At 46.3% G+C, this 21,887-nt stretch overlaps 1 protein-coding gene across 1 annotated transcript in view; it reads right to left on the bottom strand.

Annotated features, from left to right (window-relative positions):
- LOC115099805 (probable ATP-dependent DNA helicase HFM1) overlaps positions 1 to 21,887 on the bottom strand; it is a 451,200-nt gene that overhangs the window by 319,668 nt on the left and 109,645 nt on the right. Inside the window, exons 4-5 of the mRNA XM_029617654.1 lie at positions 18,002 to 18,072; positions 17,443 to 17,575 (exon numbers count right to left, since the gene is read on the bottom strand). Of these exons, the coding sequence (XP_029473514.1) occupies positions 17,443 to 17,575; positions 18,002 to 18,072 (204 nt within the window). The remainder of the gene's footprint in view (positions 1 to 17,442; positions 17,576 to 18,001; positions 18,073 to 21,887) is intronic.

The raw sequence follows: 21,887 nt of genomic DNA, 5'->3' as shown, positions 1-21,887 counted from the left end.
CATGACTTTTTAGTTTTCTTAGATACCTCTCATGCGGGACTTTGTCGAACGCCTTCTGAAAATCCAAATACATCACATTTTTCCTAGCTGAACTAATCAGAAAATACTTACTACTTAATATTCTCTCCTGATCAAGAAGGAATCAGCCAGAAAAGTTGGCTATAATCACTGAAGAGTACAGTAATAAGCATGGAACCTTCACTGTGGTAACGGAAATTTGTTTTCTGTCGGTATCCTCTGGTAATGCTTCCCAGTTGTGTAAAGCAGCATTATGCCATGGCAAAGTGATATCATAGTAAAACTTAATGCTCATGGGTCACTACTATTCTTAACAAAGGCAATATTCAAAGAAACAAAAAATGGATAACTTATCCAGGATATTGAGTGGGATAAATGTCCTGCTGTATATCAACAACATTATCCAGCTCAGAAGCAGGTCTAAAGTTATCCGGCTAACCTAGCCGGATATACCCGATATTTGGCTAGGTTAGCTGGATAACTCAATCCCTCCCCAAAATGCCCAAGAAATGTCCCTTTTTTATCCCACTAAATATAGCCAAGTAAGTCATTTAGATGGATAACTATTACATTATCTGTCTAAATGACTTTTGAATATGGACCTCAAAAAGTTGTTTGTTTTATTTTGTTCTCGAGCAGTTGGCTTAATAATATGTTTTTTTGGTTTTAAATAATTCTTCACCATGCTATCCACAAGTTTCAATGACATCACTCTCAAATATCAGCAAGTCACATTTTATTTATTAATGGCTCAACAGGTTAAGAGGTATGAATATGTGGGATGTTGGGCAATACTAGTAAAATGACCAGACACCTGCAGTACATTTGTGGAGGCATGGGGATTAGTATGCTCTCATCCATGTGCAACCTCAAAACTTATTTCCTCCAATCCAATGAAGGCGGTATGTTTGGTCTCCTGGCCTACCAAAACTGCTGCCTCTCGCTGCTGACCTGTGTGGACTGAAGAAAATCTTGCACCCTTGTGCTCCAGTCTACTATCTGATGGCTAGGTGGCCATTCTAATCTCCTGGCTCCCTTCTAGGCAAGTAGCACCTGAAACCATGCAGATGTACACCTAAGCATGATGCACTGGCGTGGTAGCATGCACAAGTATAACCCACTGGTCCCTGACAGATGCCACTGCTAGGGACCTAAGCACATTAAATGTATCTATATTTTTTTAACATGTAGACAGATGGACTCAGGACCAGTGGGTTATGCACCTCTGCCAGCAGATGGAGACAGAGCAAGCTCATGTCACAGTATATATAACTCCTGCAGCAACATCAGCCCACTAGTATTCTCCAACTCCAGCAGATGGTGGGCATGCATCTCCCTATGGAGATTGCTTCATATTTTAGAAGGAAAATTAAAAAAAAAAAAATCCTGCTGTCCTGTGGTGATACCAAATGGTCCCTCCCCCAGTTGAGAATTCCTGAGGTGATTTCCATGGTCCCTCAGATGTGTGTCTTGGTTTGGAAGCTGGTTTTCTGCCGGCATGGACTTAGCTGATTGTACAGCTTAAGGGCAGCGTGTGCAGGAAGCCGAGCATAGCAGTGACAGCAGATACCCTCTCCCTCCGCAGCCGGAGACCATTTTGTACTCAGCCGGAAAGGGCTGAGCTCAGGTAAATTTAAAAAAAAAAAAAAAGGTCAGAGACAGTGTAGAGGGGTTTGTAGGACTTCCTTTAGTCTCCGTGCTCAGCGCGCCATTCCGACATTTATTCCTGCTCCCATGGGGATTAAGAAAACTGGGAAGCCTGGAGGGTTGAGCAACTCGTGGTAGGCCACAGCGGCGTTTTCGCATGCTTCTGTGCGCATTTGACTTCCCTCTACAAGAATTTCTGTGTGCGCAATGCGTCCGGCTCTGCATATGAATTGTGCACTCAGTTTTGGGGCACTTTCTGTGCGCACATTTTTTTTAAGCGTATCGGTGGTGCGCCCAGATTTTGGCACCCAGTTTGCATGTTTGTTATTTGTGGCAAATAAATTTGGGGTGCTTAACTTTTGTGCGCATAAAATTTGTGTATTTGACATTTTTCAGCGCGAGCCAGCTGGACGCACATTCTCAGTTGACTGTCGAACTAATGGCGCCGATGAACAAAAAATTCTCCCTCTGTGCTGCCTGTCATATTCGGGCATCTCAGCCTGGAGTGCCCTCTAACATGTGTCAGCACTACTTAGAGACTCAGGGAGAATTATCTTCCTCTGATTTTGCTAAGCCTGGTTCTTCCCAGCCTAATGATAGTCTGGCTAAAGATTTCTCTGGAGGTACACCGGACCTTGGAACTCCCTTGATTGGTTCCTCCGCAGAAGATGGCAGCTCAGTGGGCCCCGTTCCAGTACCTTCTTGTTCTGGCCTGGATCCTTCTGCCTTTTCTTGGGTAGAGTTTTTTCAATGATTGCAATCCTTTCTTCAGGTGCAGTCCTCAGCTCTTACCAATCCTGTCAGGTCGGATCTTCAGCCGGGGGCCCCTCCCTCTATGTTGAAGCATTGAAGCACGCCTCAGTTAAGTGCGGGTATTTCCGACAGGAACCCAGATGGCACTGATGATGATGGTCCAATATAGTTCCAGTCCCTGGAAGATGGGAAAATTCCTCCGGGACTGGAACCATAATGGACCAAGTTGCAGTTCTTTCATGGAGATGAACTGCCAGCCCTGATTTCCCAGACCTTGAAGATGCTGGGAGTACCTGGGGCAGATTCCATGTCTGAGCCAAAGAAGAATTCCATTTTGGTTTCCTTGCATAAAGCCTCTGTTTTTTTCCCTGCTATGGAAGACATTCAAGAATTGATTGATCTTGAATGAGACGTTCTGGAGGCAAATTTCAAAGGAGTCGGACATTGGAAGGGCCGTATCCCCTGGATTCAGCGGTGAGAGTGCATTTGCGTTTTCTGAAAGTGGATGCACTGGTCTGTGCCATCTCTAAGCAGACAACTATTCCCGTGTAGGGAGGAACCACCTTAAAGGATGTGCATGATAGCAAAATTGAGGCCATTCTCAAACAAGCATTTGAGGCAGTGGCAATGACATTGCAGATAGCTTCCTGTTGTGCCCTGGTAGCTAGTTCTTGACTGCTTCTCTCTCAGGAGGTTGATGATTCGAGGGTGAACTCCAGAGCAGTTATGGAACCCACCTCCATCTTTTTAGCAGATGTAGGCTGTGATTTGGTTTGTATCTCGGCTAGGAAAGTGGTTTCAGTAATAGTGACCAGAAGTCAATTATGGCTATGTAATTCGTCGGCTGACGCAACCTCCAAAGCTAATTTTATGAAGTTGCCCTTTAAAGGTTCCCTCTTGTTCGGGTGCAAATTGAAGAAACTGGCCAATAAGTGGGGCAAATCCCCGGTTCCTCAGTTGCTGGAGGATAAGAAGCAGTTGCAGCACCCCTTTGGTATGAGGGGTCATCTTAGGAGTTCCAAGCAGTTTCATCCCTACAGAGGGTCAACCTTTCAGAGGACTCGACCTTTCAGCAGGTCTGTCTTTTCGTCCCAGAAAACTCAAGAGAGGCGCGGGCTCTGGTGGCAGATCCTCCTGAGCCTCACAATGAAGGTTTTCTGACCCACCCCTGGAGACAAGAGATAGGGGGATGTCTCTCTCTCTCTTTTATCTGAGGTGGGTCGAAATCACATTGGATCAGTGGGTCCTGGAGGTGATTCGAGAAGGATATATGTTGGAATTTCGGAGTGTTCCTCAGGACATGTTCTCCTTGCCACTCCCTGCGGAAGAAGCAGGCAGTGGAATCTACTCTGTCAAGGCTCCTTAGTCTGAGGGCTGTGGTTCCAGTGCCTACATCTCAGGAAAGTACGAGGCAATATTCCATGTATTTTGTTGCATCCAAGGAAGGCTCCTTTCATCCCATTCTGGATCTCAAAGTCATTTGCGAGTGACACATTTTTGCATGGAAACTTTGTGCTCGATGAGAATGGCCATGCAGTTGGAGGAATATCTGACCTCTCTGGATCTGTCCAAGGCCTGCCTCCATATTCCCATGCAGTTGGAGCACCGTTTTCTGCGTTTCGCGGTGCTGGGGCACCATTATCAGTTTCGGGCTATGCCTTTTGGTCTAGCCACCGCTCCCAGAATGTTTTTCAAGGTTATGGTGGTGGTGGCAGCAGAGTTGAGAAAGAATGGGATTTTAGTACATCCGTATTTGTATGACTGGCTGGCTCAAGCCAACTCTCTGAAAGAGAGCTGCCTGGTGACCAGCAAGTTGATCTCCTTGTTGCAGGAACTTGGTTGGGTAGTGAACCTACCCAAGAGCAATCTTCAGCCTTCTCAGTCATTGGAGTACCTGGGTGTTCAGTTCAACACGAGGCAGGGCAAAGCTTTCCTGCCAGAAGTTCGGATTCAGTAGTTGATGTCGCAGGTGCGACTTTTGGTGAACACTATATGCCCAACAGTGTAGTCCTATCTTCAGGTACTCTGTTTGATGGTGGCAACCCTGGAAGTGGTGCCATAGGCAAGAGCGCATATGCGTCCTCTTCAGCGTTCCCTGCTATCTTGTTGGAAGCCACAGTCGCAGGACTATTTGGTTCGGCTCCGCTTGCCGATGGAAATCTGCTGTCATCTACAGTGGTAGTTGCAGAGGGATCATCTGGGAAAGGGAGATTCCCTGACATTGCAAGACTGGTTGATACTCACGATAGATGCAAGTCTCCAGAGTTGAAGAGCACACAGTCAGGAATTAAAGGTGCAAGGTCACTGGAACACAGGAAGAGCCTCTCTGGAACATCAATCGCCTGGAAGTCCGGGTGGTCTGGTTGGTGTGCTTGTAGTTGAGCAACAGACTGCAGGGTCAAGCAGTCTGAATGTTGAACTTCGTAATGACAGTGGCTTACATCAATCGGCAGGGAGGAACTAAGCGCCAGCAAGTGTCGCTGAGAATAGACCAACTTATGGAATGGGAAGAAGGGCATCTCCAGGTGATCTTGGCCTCTCACATTGCAGGAAAAAACAATGTAAGAGCAGACATTCTCAACCGGGAGAGTATGGATCAGGGAGACTGGGTGATGTCAGATGAGGCATTTTAGCTGATAGTTGATCACTGGGGCCTTCTGTTCCTAGACCTGTTGGCGATTTCTCACAATGTGAATGTTCCTCACTTCTTAAGTCATAGGAGAGGTTTGAAATCCTTGGGTATTGATGCTCTCATACAAGTCTGGCTGGAAGACAAGCTGCTATAGGCCTTTTCCATGTGGCCCATGATGGGCAGAATAGTTCGCAGGATCAAAGGTCACAGGGGGATGGAGCTTCTGGTGGCACTGGATTGGCCCAGAAAACTTTGGTATGCGGATCTGCGAAGACTCATGGTAGAGACTTCCTTTCATTTTCTGCCAATCAAGAATCTGTTCAGGAAGATCCTATGGTATGGCCCTTGAAAGGGCTTGCTTGTTGAAGCATGATTATTCTTCTGCAGTGATTGCCACCTTGCTACGAGCTCAGAAGTTCTTCACTTCCTTAACCTATGTGTGAGTTTGGAGAGTGTTTGAGGATTGATGTGAGGATCGAGGTGTATTTGGATTTTCAGAACACGTTTGACAAAGTCCCTCATGAGAGGCTTCTAAGAAAACTAAAAAGTCATGGGATAGAAGGCGATGTCCTTTCGTGGATTACAAACTGGTTAAAAGACAGGAAACAGAGGGAAGGATTAAATGGTCAATTTTCTCAGTGGAAAAGGGTAGACAGTGGAGTGCCTCAGGGATCTGTACTTGGACCAGTGCTTTTCAATATATATATAAATGATCTGGAAAGGAATACGATGAGTGAGATTATCAAATTTGCGGATGACAGAAAATTATTCAGAGTAGTTAAATCACAAGCGGATTGTGATACATTACAGGAGGACCTTGGAAGACTGGAAGATTGGGCATCCAAATGGCAGATGAAATTTAATGTGGACAAATGCAAGGTGTTGCATATAGGGAAAAATAAAGCTTGCTGTAGTTACACGATGTTAGGTTCCATATTAGGAGCTACCACCCAGGAAAAAGATCTAGGTATCATAGTGGATAATAGAGATGTGAATCGTGTCCTCGATCGTCTTAACGATCGATTTCGGCTGGGAGGGGGAGGGAATCGTATCGTCGCCGTTTGGGTGTTTAGAGTATCGTGAAAATCGTTAAAATCGTGAACCGGCACACTAAAACCCCCTAAAACCCACCCCCGACCCTTTAAATTAAATCCCCCACCCTCCCGAACCCCCCCCCAAATGCCTTAAATTACCTGGGGGTCCAGCGGCGGTCCGTAGCTAAATCGGGGGAAGGGGGAGGGCAGGAAAACCGGCACACTAAAACACCCTAAAACCCACCCCCGACCCTTTAAATTAAATCTCCCACCCTCCCGAACCCCCCCCCCCCATGCCTTAAATTACCTGGGGGTCCAGCGGCGGTCCGTAGCTAAATCGGGGGAAGGGGAGGGCAGGAAAACCGGCACACTAAAACACCCTAAAACCCACCCCGACCCTTTAAATTAAATCCCCCACCCTCCCGAACTCCCCCCAAATGCCTTAAATTACCTGGGGGTCCAGCGGCGGTCCGGAACGGTCTCCTGCAATTGAATCATGTTGTCTTCAGCCGGCGCCATTCTGCGCCGCCATTTTGCAAAATGGCGGCGCAGAATGGCGGCGGCCATAGACCAACATGATTCGACTGCAGGAGGTTCCGGACCCCGGCTGAACGACCTCCTGCAGTCGATCTCCTGCCGGCGCCATTTTCCGTACGGAAAACGATTTGCGGCAGGAAATCGCTCCCGGACCCCCGCTGGACCCCCAGGGACTTTTGGCCAGCTTGGGGGGGCCTCCTGACCCCCACAAGACTTGCCAAAAGTCCAGCGGAGGTCCGGAACGACCTCCTGCAGTCGAATCGTGTTGGTCTATGGCCGCCGCCATTTTGCGCCGCCATTTTGCAAAATGGCGGCGCAGAATGGCGCCGGCTGAAGACAACACGATTCAATTGCAGGAGGCCATTCCGGACCGCCACTGGACCCCCAGGTAATTTAAGGCATTTGGGGGGGGTTCGGGAGGGTGGGGGATTTAATTTAAAGGGTCGGGGGTGGGTTTTAGGGTGTTTTAGTGTGCCGGTTTTCCTGCCCTCCCCCTTCCCCCAATTTACAATTTTTTGATGATAAATCGGGGGAATTGGTATTGTATCGTGGCCCTAACGATTTTTGACGATTTAAAATATATCGGACGATATTTTAAATCGTCAAAAAACGATTCACATCCCTAGTGGATAATACTTTAAAATCGTCGGCTCAGTGTGCTGCAGCAGTCAAAAAAGCAAACAGAATGTTAGGAATTATTAGGAAGGGAATGTTTAATAAAACGGAAAATGTCATAATGCCTCATCTCAAAAAACATATAGTTGCGATGGAGAAGGTACAGAGAAGGGCAACCAAAATGATAAAGGCGATGGAACAGCTCCCCTATGAGGAAAGGCTGAAGAGGTTAGGGCTGTTCATTTTGGAGAAGAGATGGCTGAGGGGGGATATGATAGAGGTCTTTAAGATCATGAGAGGTCTTGAATGTGTAGATGTGAATCGGTTATTTACACTTTCGAATAATAGAAGGATTAGGGGGCATTCTATGAAGTTAGCAAGTAGCACATTTAAGACTAATCAAAGAAAATTCTTTTTCACTCAACGCACAATAAAGCTCTGGAATTTGTTGCCAGAGGATGTGGCTAGTGCAGTTAGTGTAGCTGGGTTCAAAAAAGGTTTGGATAAGTTCTTGGAGGAGAAGTCCATTAACTGCTATTAATCAAGTTTACTTAGGGAATAGCCACTGCTATTAATTGCATCAGTAGCATGGGATCTTCTTAGTGTTTGGGTAATTGCCAGGATCTTGTGGCCTGGTTTGGCCTCTGTGTTGCAGTCTGGGAATCTGCAGTCCAGGTGTGAACCCTTGAGCCGAACTACCCTGATATCAGAGTAGGTCGGGAGGCGGAGCCACAGGCACAGGTCTTCACCCGGGAACCAGGAACCCCCCAGGAGGAGCCCGTAGGGTCCTTGAACCTTGGGACTTAGGAGCACAGTAACAGTCTCTATAGGAAAGGCCTGGGCAAGAGTAAGCCACAAAGTCCAGCAGCAGGAAGCAGGAAGGCCCGGCAAGAGCGGGGCAATCAGATAGAGTCTCTAGCCTGCTGAACAAAGCAGTCAGTGAGCAGGCCTGGGGTCTGTGATAAGCCGCGGAGCGGAACAGACAGGTAACAGGAACAGAGTCTGTAGCGTATCGTAGACTGTGACCAGCTGAAGTTAGGGCTGGAGTCAGTAGCGTGTAATAGAGCCGGACTGGGCAGTGAGTAGAACGAAGACAAACCCAAGTCAGGCTAGCAGCCAGTAGAAGCAGTCTCAGATGCAGGCAAAAGGTCGGAGGTTGGCGGCAAGCAGGAACGGAGTCGAGCACCAGCTGAAGTCAATGGCGGGCGGCAGGCAGAGCGGAATCAGGAACAAGCTGAGGTCAGTGGCAGGCGGCAGGCAGAACGGAGTCAGGAACAAGCTGAGGTCAACCGGAAAGCAGAACTGCAGAAGCGCAACTAAGAACTACTAACAGTAGTGACCCTCGTTGCAAGGCAATGAGAAGGCAGATGAACGCCGGTTAAATCAGGCTTGGGGCGTGGCATGGTTAACCCAGGCGGGGCCAGACTTCCGGTGACCGTGTGTCCATAATGCGCATCCTCGCGCGCGCGTGGCAGCAGCGAGATGACTCAGCAATGGCGGACGCCCCGAAGGCCCAGCGGAGCCGCGGGAGCGGCGTTCCCCCCATCGGAGGTGAGCCCTGAGCACAGTAGATAGAGGGGAAGCGGTGGAGACCGCAACAGTACCCCCCCCTTTACGGCCCCTCTTGAGCAGACCCGGTTTCTCTGGATGGTCCCGGTGGAACTGGTGCAAGAGATCTTTGTCTAGAATATTACGGCTAGGCTCCCAGGTGTTATCTTCGTCACCACAACCTTCCCAGCCCAGTAGATACTCCCATCTGCGATTGTGAAATCGGATGTCCAGGACGTCCCGTACTTGGTATGTAGGATCATCATCAACGGTTGTGGCCGCGGGATCCGGAGGTGTACGGTGATTCCGGGAGAGGACCACAGGCTTGAGCAGCGAGGCGTGAAACACGTTGTGTACTCTGAAGGAAGAGTGTAGCCGAAGCCGGTACGATACCAATCCCACTTGTTCAGCCACTCGAAACGGACCGCAGAACTTTGGTGCAAATCTTCGTGAGGGAAGGCGAAGGTGCAAATTCTTCGTACTTAGCCAGACTCTATCCCCCGGCTGGAATGTGGGAGCTGGCCGGCGATGGTGATCGGCCATCTGCTTAGCCCTCGCGGCCCGCACGGAGAAGCTGTTTTTGTGTCATGTGCCACAAAGCCTGGAGTTGCTGGGCCGTTACTTGAACAGCAGGTGAGGCACTGGGAGCCTCTAGCGGAAGCGGTGGTCGTAACGGTTTACCATATACCAGATGAAACGGAGATTTGCCTGTGGCAGCATGGACCTGGTTGTTATATGCAAATTCGGCCCAGGGCAAGAGCTCAGACCAATTGTCTTGCTTCTCATTAATGAATGCCCTGAGGTAGGCTTTTAGAGTCCTGTTCATTCTCTCGGTCTGTCCGTTGCTTTGAGGATGAAAGGCTGTGGAGAAACTAAGCTTAACTCGAAAGCATTTACAGAGGGCTCTCCAGTAGCGTGCCACAAACTGCGAGCCTCTGTCTGAAACGATATCTTGAGGGAGGCCATGAAGTCTGAACACATGTTGGGCGAACAGGTGGGCCAACTCGGGTGCAGAGGGAAGCTTAGGCAGGGGAACCAAATGGACCATTTTTGAGAACCAGTCAACCGTGACCCAGACGACCGTATGTCCCTGGGAAGGAGGCAGGTCGACTATGAAGTCTGTAGCTATATGGGTCCATGGTTCAGTGGGAACTGGAAGCAGGTGCAGGAGACCATATGGGGAGCCAGAGTTGGGTTTCTGGCGAGCACAGGTAGGGCAAGAAACCACATACGAGGCGACGTCACGCCGGATGTTGGGCCACCAGTAATACCGGTTAACAAGCTCCAGGGTCCTCTCTCGTCCAGCGTGTCCTCCGACCAAGGAGTCGTGGGCCCAATGTAATGCAGTCAAATGGTCCCGGCGCGAGAGCACCGTCCGATCCTGTGAGAGGATGGTCATAGCAGAGAGACAAACCTTAGCGGGGTCCAAGATGAATTGGGGTGGCTCAATGTCTCCTCGGCACAGGAGGTGCGAGACAAGGCGTCTGCCCGGAGATTTTTAGCAGCAGGACGGTACTGTACAACAAAGTCAAAACGACTGAAGAACAAGGCCCAGCGGGCTTGGCGGGGGTTCAGTCGTTGAGCCTGGGTCAGAAATTCCAAATTCTTATGATCTGTGTAAACGGTGGTGGTGTGTAAGGAGCCTTCAAGCCACTGTCTCCATTCTTCGAAGGCGAGTTTTATCGCCAGCAACTCTTTATCCCCAATGGAATAATTACTTTTGGCGGCTGAGAACTTCCGGGAAAAGTACGAGCAAGGAAGGAGTTGTCCAGTATCAGAGTGCTGGCTGAGGACTGCTCCCACTGCGATGCTGGAGGCATCAACCTCCACGATGAACGGTCGTGAAGGGTCTGGGTGTCGGAGACAGACATCCGAAAGGAAGGCCTCCTTGAGGTCGGAGAAGGCTGCAACTGCAGCATCTGGCCAGTGCTTAACATCTGCTCCTTTTCGGGTCAAGGCTGTAAGGGGAGCCACACAGTGAGAGTAACGTGGAATAAAATGTCTATAAAAGTTCGCAAAGCCCAGGAAGCGCTGGAGGGCTTTGAGACCCGTGGGCTGAGGCCATTTTGTAATGGCGGCTACCTTTTCTGGGTCCATACAAAAGCCAGCCGCTGAGATAATATATCCCAGGAAAGGTAGGGATTCGGCTTCAAAAAACGCATTTCTCAAGCTTGGCATATAGATGATTGGCCCGGAGGGCCTGAAGAACCTGGCAAACATGGTGGCGGTGAGAGTCTATGTCTTTGGAGTATATGAGGACATCATCCAAGTAGACTATTACGTGGGAATTGAGCATCTCTCGAAGCACCTCGTTCATGAGGTGCTGGAAGACGGCGGGGGCATTACAAAGCCCAAAGGGCATCACGAGATACTCGTAATGCCCATCACGTGTGTTAAATGTCGTCTTCCACTCGTCTCCTGGGCGAATACGGACGAGGTTATAGGCCCCTCTCAGGTCCCACTTGGTAAAGATGCGAGCCCCTTGGAGACGGTCCAATAGTTCCGGGATGAGCGGCAAAGGATAGCGGTCTCGCTTGGTAATAGCGTTGAGACCACGATAGTCAATACACAGTCGTAGTGAACCATCCTTTTTGCCCACGAAAAAGAATCCAGCACCTGCCGGGGACTGGGATGGACGAATAAATCCCTTGGCTAGGTTCTCGGAGATGTACTGGGACATCGCCTTAGTCTCTGGCAGAGAGAGAGGATATACACGGCCACGAGGCGGTGTGGTACCAGGAACCAGATCAATGGGACAGTCAAATGGTCTGTGTTCCGGGAGAATCTCCACCATATCTTTGGAAAAGACGTCTTGAAAACTTTGGTAGGCCTCTGGCAGGAGATGCGAGGAACAGAGATGCAGAGAGTTGGGAGGACGAGGAAGACGTAAACATTGGTCAAAGCAGGCAGAACCCCAGCTAACAAGCTGGAAGTCATCCCATCTGATGACGGGGGAGTGTTGACAGAGCCACGGGAGTCCCAGCACCAATGGATGCACGGCTCGTTCCAGGATGAGTAGGGAAATCTCCTCGGAGTGAAATAGACCTGTCTGCAAAGTCACTGGTCTCGTGGAGCGAGAGATAACTCCAGGCAGCAAGGTCCCTCGGATCGAAGAGATGCGTAGAGGAGGATTCCTCGGTTCTGTAGGCAGGCCCAGTTGTTTCACCAGCTCGGCCACAATAAAGTTCCCCTCAGCCCCAGAATCGATAAAGGCCCGAATCTGGATCTCCCCACCGGGGTATTTGAGGGTTACAGGCAAGGTGCAGAGAGGAGCGGATCCGGTAGCGCCTAGGTGTAGCTCCTCGGTATAACCTAGGCACGGCCGTTTCCCGGACGCTCAGTGCATGATGACAGGAAATGTCCTTTACCTCCACAATATAGGCAGAGGCCTAGAGAGCCCCGACGGCTCCTCTCTTCCGGAGTAAGTGGTGACCTGCCCAGCTGCATAGGTTCAGAAGCAGGGCTGGCAGCAGGAGAAGTCCTTTGCAGAGGAGGCCTGGAGGAGACGTGTAGGCGTGGCTGACTCCTATTAGCCAACCGAGTCTCTCTGTCACGCTGTTGAAGACGGCGGTCAACCTTGCCTGCAATGTCCATCAAGTCATTCAACTCCTCAGGAATCTCTCGTCCTGCCAGTTCATCTTTAATCCGGCCAGCCAAGCCTTCAAGAAAGATCCCTTTTAGGCAATCATCCTGCCAAGCCAGTTCCATGGCCAGGGTCCGAAAGTTGATAATGTACTCCGCTACCGGACGCGTGCCCTGTCGGAGGTGCAGGAGTTCTGAAGCCGCCATGGACTGGCGTACTGGGTCATCAAAGGCCAGGCGAAACTGAAGAAGGAATTCCTGAAGATTCTGTAGCAGTGGATCGGCGCGTTCCCACAAGGGTGAAGCCCATTCAAGCGCCTTGCCATCCAGTAAAGAAAAAATATAGGCCACTTTAGCCGCTTCAGTGGGAAACTGGGATGGTAACAGAGTGAACCGTACTTGACACTGGTTCAGAAACCCACAGCAGGACTTACTGTCCCCAGCGTACCTGCTAGAAGCTGGCAACTGTGTATTGGGAACAGCGAGTGGTACAGAAGGCCCTTGGCGAGTAGAAGCTTCTAGATGGGAGACCAATTGGTCCACAGTGGCAGCGAGAGTATCAATACAATGTTGCTGCTGTTGAAGGCGCTGCGCCATTCCAGGGATAGACTGCAGGCTGGGAGACTCCGCCGAGTCCATGGCCTTGCAAACTGTTGCAGTCTGGGAATCTGCAGTCCAGGTGTGAACCCTTGAGCCGAACTACCCTGATATCAGAGTAGGTCGGGAGGCGGAGCCACAGGCACAGGTCTTCACTCGGGAACCAGGAACCCCCCAGGAGGAGCCCGTAGGGTCCTAGAACCTTGGGACTTAGGAGCACAGTAACAGTCTCTATAGGAAAGGCCCGGGCAAGAGTAAGCTACAAAGTCCAGCAGCAGGAAGCAGGAAGGCCCGGCGAGAGCGGGGCAATCAGATAGAGTCTCTAGCCTGCTGGACAAAGCAGTCAGTGAGCAGGCCCGGGGTCTGTGGTAAGCCGCGGAGCGGAACAGACAGGTAACAGGAACAGAGTCTGTAGTGTATCGTAGACTGTGACCAGCTGAAGGCAGGGCTGGAGTCAGTAGCGTGTAATAGAGCCAGACTGGGCAGTGAGTAGAACGAAGACAAACCCAAGTCAGGCTAGCAGCCAGTAGAAGCAGTCTCAGATGCAGGCAAAAGGTCGGAGGCTGGCGGCAAGCAGGAACGGAGTCGGGCACCAGCTGAAGTCAATGGCGGGCGGCAGGCAGAGCGGAATCAGGAACAAGCTGAGGTCAGTGGCAGGCGGCAGGCAGAACGGAGTCAGGAACAAGCTGAGGTCAGTGGCAGGCGGCAGGCAGAACGGAGTCAGGAACAAGCTGAGGTCAGTGGCAGGCGGCAGGCAGAACGGAGTCAGGAACAAGCTGAGGTCAGTGGCTGGCGGTAGGCAGAACAGAGTCAGGAACAAGCTGAGGTCAGTGGCTGGCGGCAGGCAGAACGGAGACAGGAACAAGCTGAGGTCAGTGGCAGGCGGCAGGCAGAACGGAGTCAGGAACAAGCTGAGGTCAACCGGAAAGCAGAACAGCAGAAGCGCAACTAAAAACTACTAACAGTAGTGACCCTCGTTGCAAGGCAATGAGAAGGCAGATGAACGCCGGTTAAATCAGGCTTGGGGCGTGGCATGGTTAACCCAGGCGGGGCCAGACCTCCGGTGACCGTGAGTCCATAATGCGCGTCCGCGCGCGCGCGCGTGGCAGCAGCGAGATGACTCAGCAATGGCGGACGCCCCGAAGGCCCAGCGGAGCCGCGGGAGCGGCGTTCCCCCCATCGGAGGTGAGCCCTGAGCACAGTAGATAGAGGGGAAGCGGTGGAGACCGCAACACTCTGTTGGAAGCAGGATGCTGGGCTTGATGGACCCTTGGTCTGACCCAGCATGGCAATTTCTTATGTTCTTCCTCGTTCAGTGAAGATCCTGCTCATTTTGGAATTTTTGCAAGATGGGTTAAATAAGGGGTTGGCCCTTAATTCCTTGAAGGTATAGGGAGATATCATGTTTTACTACTGAATCACCAAATATGAATCAAAATAGCCAAGAAATATACAGGCCAATGTACTGACAGGCCCCAAAAGCACTGTCACAGCTCAATGGAAAAAGAAGAAACCTTACCCTGATTAAAACAGATCTAAAGGATACCTTATCAGATCTGCCTGTTTGTCAGGTCCTGTGAAAAAAAAAGCAGAGAGAATACAACTTAAGCTCATAAGCAGGTGTCAGGGACCAGCCAAGGCAGAGTCCAAAGACCCCCACCCTTGGAAGAGTGGGAAGGCAGTCTGAGACAGAGAAAAACACTCTGGCACACAGCCTGGCATACAGACGTGGACGTTCTCTCCCTGAAGAAATGGGGAGACTGAAGAAGACCTGCAACATGGGAGGCCCCCCCCCCCCCCGAAGAAATGGGGAGGGGGAAAAGACCTGCAATGCGGCAAAGACCCTCCACCCACCATGTGATTATGCATGAACTTATGCATATTTATCAGATAAAAAGTGTAAGACAGGGGGGCAAAAAAAAAAAAAAATCGGAAAGAATGAAAGAACCCCCTGGAGGCTAGAAAGTGAGACTCAAAGTGAATCCTGAGAAAAACCCCTGAATCCAGAGAAGGAACCCTGAAAGAAAAGAAAGTAGAGCCTGAAGCAAACCAACAGCTCTGCTATCGAGGAGGGAGAAGACTAGGTCTGGCTAAGAGACCGGGACAGGAGACCAGAAAGGGGAGACACCCTGCGGAGAGTGACACGGAGTCTGAGAAGTTGAGGGGCAAGAACAAGCCCAGATATGCTGGCAAGTACCAGAGCCAGAAGCAAGTCTCCTTCCAGGACCGCCTGCCCATTCTGCCAGTACCAAGCCCAGGAAGCATGCCTCCCCCCTGCCCACATTCTCCAGACCACCAGCCAGTGTCTACTTCAGAGGTGAACAGAGGGGTATCGCCTGAAGCTAGGACCAAGGGTAAGTTAGCCATAAGGATTAATATATTTAAGCAGGCTAAGGGTTATGGCATGTGGGACACCACAAATGATACAGAACTTTCTTTAGGGAAAACTGGTGCTTAGTGGCCAGGATGTTAGAGACAGGAATTGTTATTTTCTAAATGCCTATTCCTGCCAAATCTGATAAATAAAGGTCTGTTTCTGAGGAAAGTAAATGTTGTCTTTTCCTGACGTAGGATTGTGAAGTAAGGTGGGAGGGCAATTGGAAGTGTCTTGTAGCAGACAAGTCCCTGCACCCCTAAATTTGCTTACAGAGGTACAGGTTGCAGCTCTTGACTATTTCAGAGGCCTGGTCAATGATGAACCCAAAAAGCACAAAGGAAGGCGATCTATAATAGCCGTCAGGATGAAAAGAAGAAAATAGATGCCTGTGGTCTAAAATTAAATCCTTTATTGAAGTGGAGACACAAAGGTAGCCCGACTCTGGCCGAGTTTCGCCGTTTTCAAAACGGCTGCCTCAGGGGCTTATATCAATCTTCTTAAGTTCATTGGTTGTGTACAACTTAAGGATAAAAGATGATCATATAGGGCAATGTATGATCTCTTATTTTGTTCCGTCTTGAATCGTTCGCAAACATCAATCTCCACTTGTAAAGTCAAACATCTTCGTCTTCCCTTGTGATTACCGGTTCCCTTGTGGAGTTTTAATCTGGTATTGGATTTCTTGGGGGTCCTATGTTTCAACCACTACATAGCCTTTCTTTGTGGCTATTGACCTTGAAAACAGTGTTTCTGGTGGTGATATGTTCTGCGTGCGAATTTCTGAGCTGCAGGCCTGGTCTTGCCAGTAGTCGATTCTTCGGGTGACTCCAGGAATGATACAGCTGCGTACTGTTCCCTCTTTCTTGCTTAAAGTGATCTCAAATTTTCACTTGAACCAGTCCATTTCCTTGCTGTCCTTGGATAAAGGAAAAGATGTGGAAGAGTATCGCCTGTTGCATCCTTTGGATGTCAGGAAACATGTTGTGTGGTATCTGGAGGTTTCTAAAGCTTTCCGAAAGACGGATCGCCTGTTAGTCCTTCATGGTGGAAGGAAACAGGGAGAACCAGCTTCGCAGGTTATAATAGCTTGCTGGATTAAGGAGGTAGTCACGGCCACATATGTGGAGGCTGAAAAGCCATTGCCTATTCAGGTTAGGGCTCATTCCACTAAGGCTCAGGCAGTGTCATGGACAGAGGTTAGATTGTCGTCTCCCATAGACATTTAACGAGCTGCGATGTGGTCCTCCTTACACATTTTTGCAGGTATTATCATCTAGACATGCAGCCCTGGGAGAACGCAGCCTTTGCACATGTGGTGTTGACTGGACTGTGGATAGCATTCCACCCTAGTAACGAGTACCTTGGGGACATCCCACTAGTCCTGAGTCCATTTGTCTACATGCTAGGAAAGGAGAAATTTCTACTTACCTGATAATTTTGTTTTCCTTAGTGTAGATAGATGGACTCAGCTTCCCATCCTTGGCTGTCGAATGGTTGGTTTAATGGTCCTCCTGTGGGGCTATGTGTTCTAGGAGTTTACTGGTAAGTGTTCATCCAGTCCCTAGATTGGGGCACATACATTCATTACCCGAGTTCAGTGTTTCCTGCTGGTTGAGTACAGTAATGGTTGACTGTTTTTAATCAAGTTTTTTGCTTAGTCTGTTCAAAGTTGCTTTGGAAGAGAATACTGGTGGGCTCATGTTGATGCAGGAGTATATATACTGTGATGTCAGCTTGCTCTGTCTCTATCTGCTGGCAGAGGTGCATTACCCACTGGTTCCTGCTGGTTGAGTACAGTAATGGTTGACTGTTTTTAATCAAGTTTTTTGCTTAGTCTGTTCAAAGTTGCTTTGGAAGAGAATACTGGTGGGCTCATGTTGATGCAGGAGTATATATACTGTGATGTCAGCTTGCTCTGTCTCTATCTGCTGGCAGAGGTGCATTACCCACTGGTTCCTGAGTCTATCTGTCTACACTAAAGAAAACAAAATTATCTGGTAAGTAGTAATTTCACCATATATAATAATCAGGTTATTCTACATATAAATCAAGGCAAGAAACAGTAATTCTTACATTAGCTTTTCTTCTACTGAAGTACTTACTGTAGACAATTTTAACATTTGACCAAGGCATGGGTACTTCCATCAATAATCTCGTAATTGCTAATTCAAAAATGACAGTTTTTCCAGAACCAGTAGGGGCACAAATCACAAAATTCCGATCAGTGTAGAGAAGCTAGAGGAATGTTGCAAAAGAATAACACCTGAATTTGAAAAATGTAACAATACTGTCAGTTATTCTTCTGATAAAACCATTTAAGCTATCTTTGGTATGTATAGCAATGCATATACGTTCCTTGAAGTTTATATTCAGTAAAACCGATTATCTGTGGAAAATTTTAATAACCTAATACATCTGGCACCCTAAAAATATTTTGACATATACAAATTTTGAATTTCAGCATTACTGTTTCTGTTTGCAAGTAGTTCTTTTGAATTTTAAATTTCCAAAACTTGTTTTAAACAAGTTGGAAGTGTAGGCGTGAGAACTGTTTCAGCAAGCATATATTAAATATTGAGAAAAAAAATAACTTGAATTTAATAGCATCAATTGCAGTGCAATTGCTGCTGCCTTTAGCACAAAATAATCTTCAATACTTACATCATCCAAAGCCTTAGATTGTATGTAGTTAAAATATGGGAATTCTTTGAAAATATTTTGGAATGGTGTAGCTGAAAATCTTGTTAAGGATGAGACTGCTTGGATTTATAAAATATAATTAATTTGTAGTTCATGTAAAACTATTGTACCATTATTCTAGAACAAACCAACATAATGGAGTCAGTAGCTCTGCGAGAGTTCCTAGGGAGATGGATTTATTGGTGGATATATATGCAACATTAAATTATATTTTTGCAACTATAATAAGGAAAAGTTGCAGAAAAATATTTATAGAAAAAGCAAATTGTTCTTTAAGTGAAAAGAAAACTATGTTTAATATATTTAAATATGCAATTAAACTTTACCTGTAAAAGGTGTTCTCCGTGGATAGTAAGCTAAACCAGTCATACAAGTTGGTGGTATCATCTTTCATAACTGACACAGAACATGCTCTAGGTCTTTCTGAGCTCTGAAAAGTCTTTCTTAACCTGCACAGGTGATCTTGCACTAAACTTCCCAGTACCTTCACTAGCTTAACTTCAACATTAGGGGAGGAGAGTATGGAGCTGGTTTGTCTTACTGTCCACTGAGAACACTTGCTACTGGTAAGCAACTGTTTTCTCCATGGACAAGGACAAATTTGGCACACAACTGGGGACTTCCAAGCTGAGGGATGCAATGAAAAATACAAATATTTGCTGGATAAAGAGAAATTACAACCTGGTAATAAAAAGAGAGGAAACTGAAGTTGTCAGTTAAATAGATTTCTTAAAACTAAATTGGCAAAACAACCATCATTGTAAGTCTTCTTAAAGACAGTGTCTGGTGCTGCTTTGCAGATATCTTGAACTAAGCAGAACGGAGATGAGCTACTGAAGTTGATGTTGTCTGCACTTGATGGTTTTTAACTTTAGTAGGGATATGTATTCCAGTATTGGTGTATCAATAGGAAATGCAGTCTGAAAGTTATGTAGATAAGGCTTATTTTTTCACTGATAAGATTTGTTTAGCTGGATAATGAGCGAGAAACAGTTGTAAAGAGTCCTGAAAGTCCTGGACCTTTCCATGTCAGTCACATGGCTCCAGTTAAATGCAGGATACAATTCAAAAGCCTGTGCCTATTCTTCAAATGCATGAACCAACTGGTTGCTGAATATCTCTCCCAGCGTCTTTTCTCCTACTTCCCCCAAAAGAGAATTCGTTCCTCCCAGATTCATTTGTACAAGACTGCACATTCAACTGCTAAGTGCCAAACTATAAAACAAGTTACTTCTACACTTTTACCTTGAAATACGTTACTTTACCTTCGACATCCTACTATATATCACAAACCTATAAAATACACGTTGCCAGGTAAATCTATTATACAAACCTAACAATATTCCTTGCTGTTAAGTAGGCAAGTGTCTAATAAACAGGTCCAAAGGTTCAAAATGTTTTAAAACCTTTCAATGTATATGTTCACATATTTGTCTTTTCTATCCTTAATATTACAATATTTGTATAAGCCACATTGCCTTGGTATATGCCATATCTCCTACCCATTGAAGCAAAATAAATTTCCTTGCCACAAAAAAGCTAAATGAAATATATATTGACAAAAGCCGAAATTATAGTCCTCTATTATATTTAGGCCAAACAAAGCCCTTATAATATCTAATGGCATCTTAATTTGTAATACGGCATTTAATGTGTCAAAAACCTTGCTAAAATGCCAATATACATTAACGGGTATATGCATACTGTTGTGGATTAATCACTTAGAGCCAGCAGCTTGAGGAGAAAGGTCCTTTCATTAAATGCAAACCTATAATATAATAAGATATATTTCATGCAGAGAACAAGCAGCTATCATAAAGTAGAACAAGATCAATTCTCTCAGATGAATTACTGATACAGGTATTAAAAAGGTTCATACCTCTTATTTTTAAATGACTTGTTTATTTTCCTAACATTTCCTAACATTTCCTAACTGGTTAACATTAACACAACTTCCCCTTGATAGGAGAGCTTTATAAGCATTATAATTCTATCTCACGTATATTTTAATGAAGCTGGGGTTTTTGTAAATCATGTGATTTCTTGTAAATTGAGCCCAGAGTGAGAAATGCAACTTAAGAGAAATGAAACTTAAAACTGATAGGATCATTCTTTAAAACGCAATAGGCTGTTATCGCATGCGTTAGGGCCCTAACACACGTGATAAATATTACTGACACAATGTAGTTAGATTTGGGAAAGGTGAGTTGTTAGGGTGGGCAAAAAAAAAAAGTGAGTTTCCGGTACCGTTGCAGGCAATAATGTTTTACACATTATCGCCAGCAGTAGCATCAGAAATTCCACCTTTTGGTGTGGCACAATGGGGGCGATAGTGGGCAGCACAGCTGCAACAGGTGAAAACACACCACCATGATACGGCCGGCTGCCCACTATCGCCCCCACCCCTTTTTTTCCACGACTCATCATTCTGCTATAAATATAGCAGAATATATTCACAGTACAGTAATAGCAGCTTCCTAAAGACAATCCTAATCAAAGTACCCCAGCAATACAATATAAAAAGCACCTGTGTCTCTTGTTTACATTTTGAGGAAATATCGGAAGCAATTAATTTAATTTTATATAATCCATTTTTTGCCAATATACACAGTATTCCAAATTTTCACCTGTTGTTCCCACAGAAGAATATCAGATGGAAATGTATACTTTTGTTCATAATAGTTTTCTGTATCTTCTTTTAATGGCATATGTAAATTTGCCTAATACTTAATATTGCTCATAGACTGCAATTTGAACATCTATATCCCTAAGATTATACTAATTTGATATTTTATTTACTTTGTCTTACAAAAATTCAACAGAAAATGTCCCCACTTTATGTATATGTTTAGGTTTTGCATTATTAAATGTCTAGCTTGAAGATATGCAAAAAACTGAATTCTCAACATTTTTTTCTTTAAGTTGTTGAAATGACATTATTTGATTTCTTCTAACAGATTTGAAATTTCAATAAATCCTTCTCTTTTTCCAAATAGGGAACATTTTATTCTCCAAACCTCGTTGGAACATTGGATAATTCAGTTTCCATGATCTTCATAAAGATATCCAGGCTAGTTTAACCGACAATAAAAATGTGCTCTTGTCATTCCTTCAGGCAGAAGATCCTTGTGTGCATGAACACTATTTATAGGTAAGTATGGATACATAATCTCTTGTTCTAGATTAATATTTGCAAATTTATTACCATTTTTATCCAGTCTACCAAGATCCTCAACTGACATGCTATATTATATTACGTAAGTAAGGAATTTGTATTACCCCAATTCTTTTGGTCTACACATTGTAGATAAAAGAAATGCCTGGTTATTTATCACTCCAGAGAAACTGATTCAAACCCTTCCTAAATCACTTGTTAGTTCCCTTAATCCCATATGGTAACAATTGTATTTATATATAGGATTTTTGGAAACAATATCATCTTGAACAATGCTGCCATACCCATAAGCAATAAGGGTAGATGCTTCCATGTATCTTTTTGCTGCTGTACATTATCTAAAACAGTTAATATTGGCTTTCAAAGTCTTGGATAAAGAATAGGGTATTCTTAATCCTAAATGTTTCAACATAGTTTCTGCCCAGTGGAATGAAAAATAACCCAACCACTTGCTACGGATTGTCTTGCATAATGAAAGAGCCTCAGCTTTTTAAAAATTTATAACCAATTTAGCAAAGGAACTAAACTTAGTGAAAACTCTCTGTATTACAGGGATTGATCTTAACTACAGTCTTTCCTACTTTAATTTCTTTAAAATCTATTGCATCCTTTAACTTTATTGCTAGAGATTCCAATGATAAAACAAACAATATGGGTAATAATGGGCATCCT

Source organism: Rhinatrema bivittatum, chromosome 10 (assembly GCF_901001135.1).
Source record: "Rhinatrema bivittatum chromosome 10, aRhiBiv1.1, whole genome shotgun sequence".
Lineage (NCBI taxonomy): Eukaryota > Metazoa > Chordata > Amphibia > Gymnophiona > Rhinatrematidae > Rhinatrema > Rhinatrema bivittatum.
Note: the sequence above shows the minus strand (reverse complement) of the source record. Positions and strands in the feature narration are given on the sequence as shown.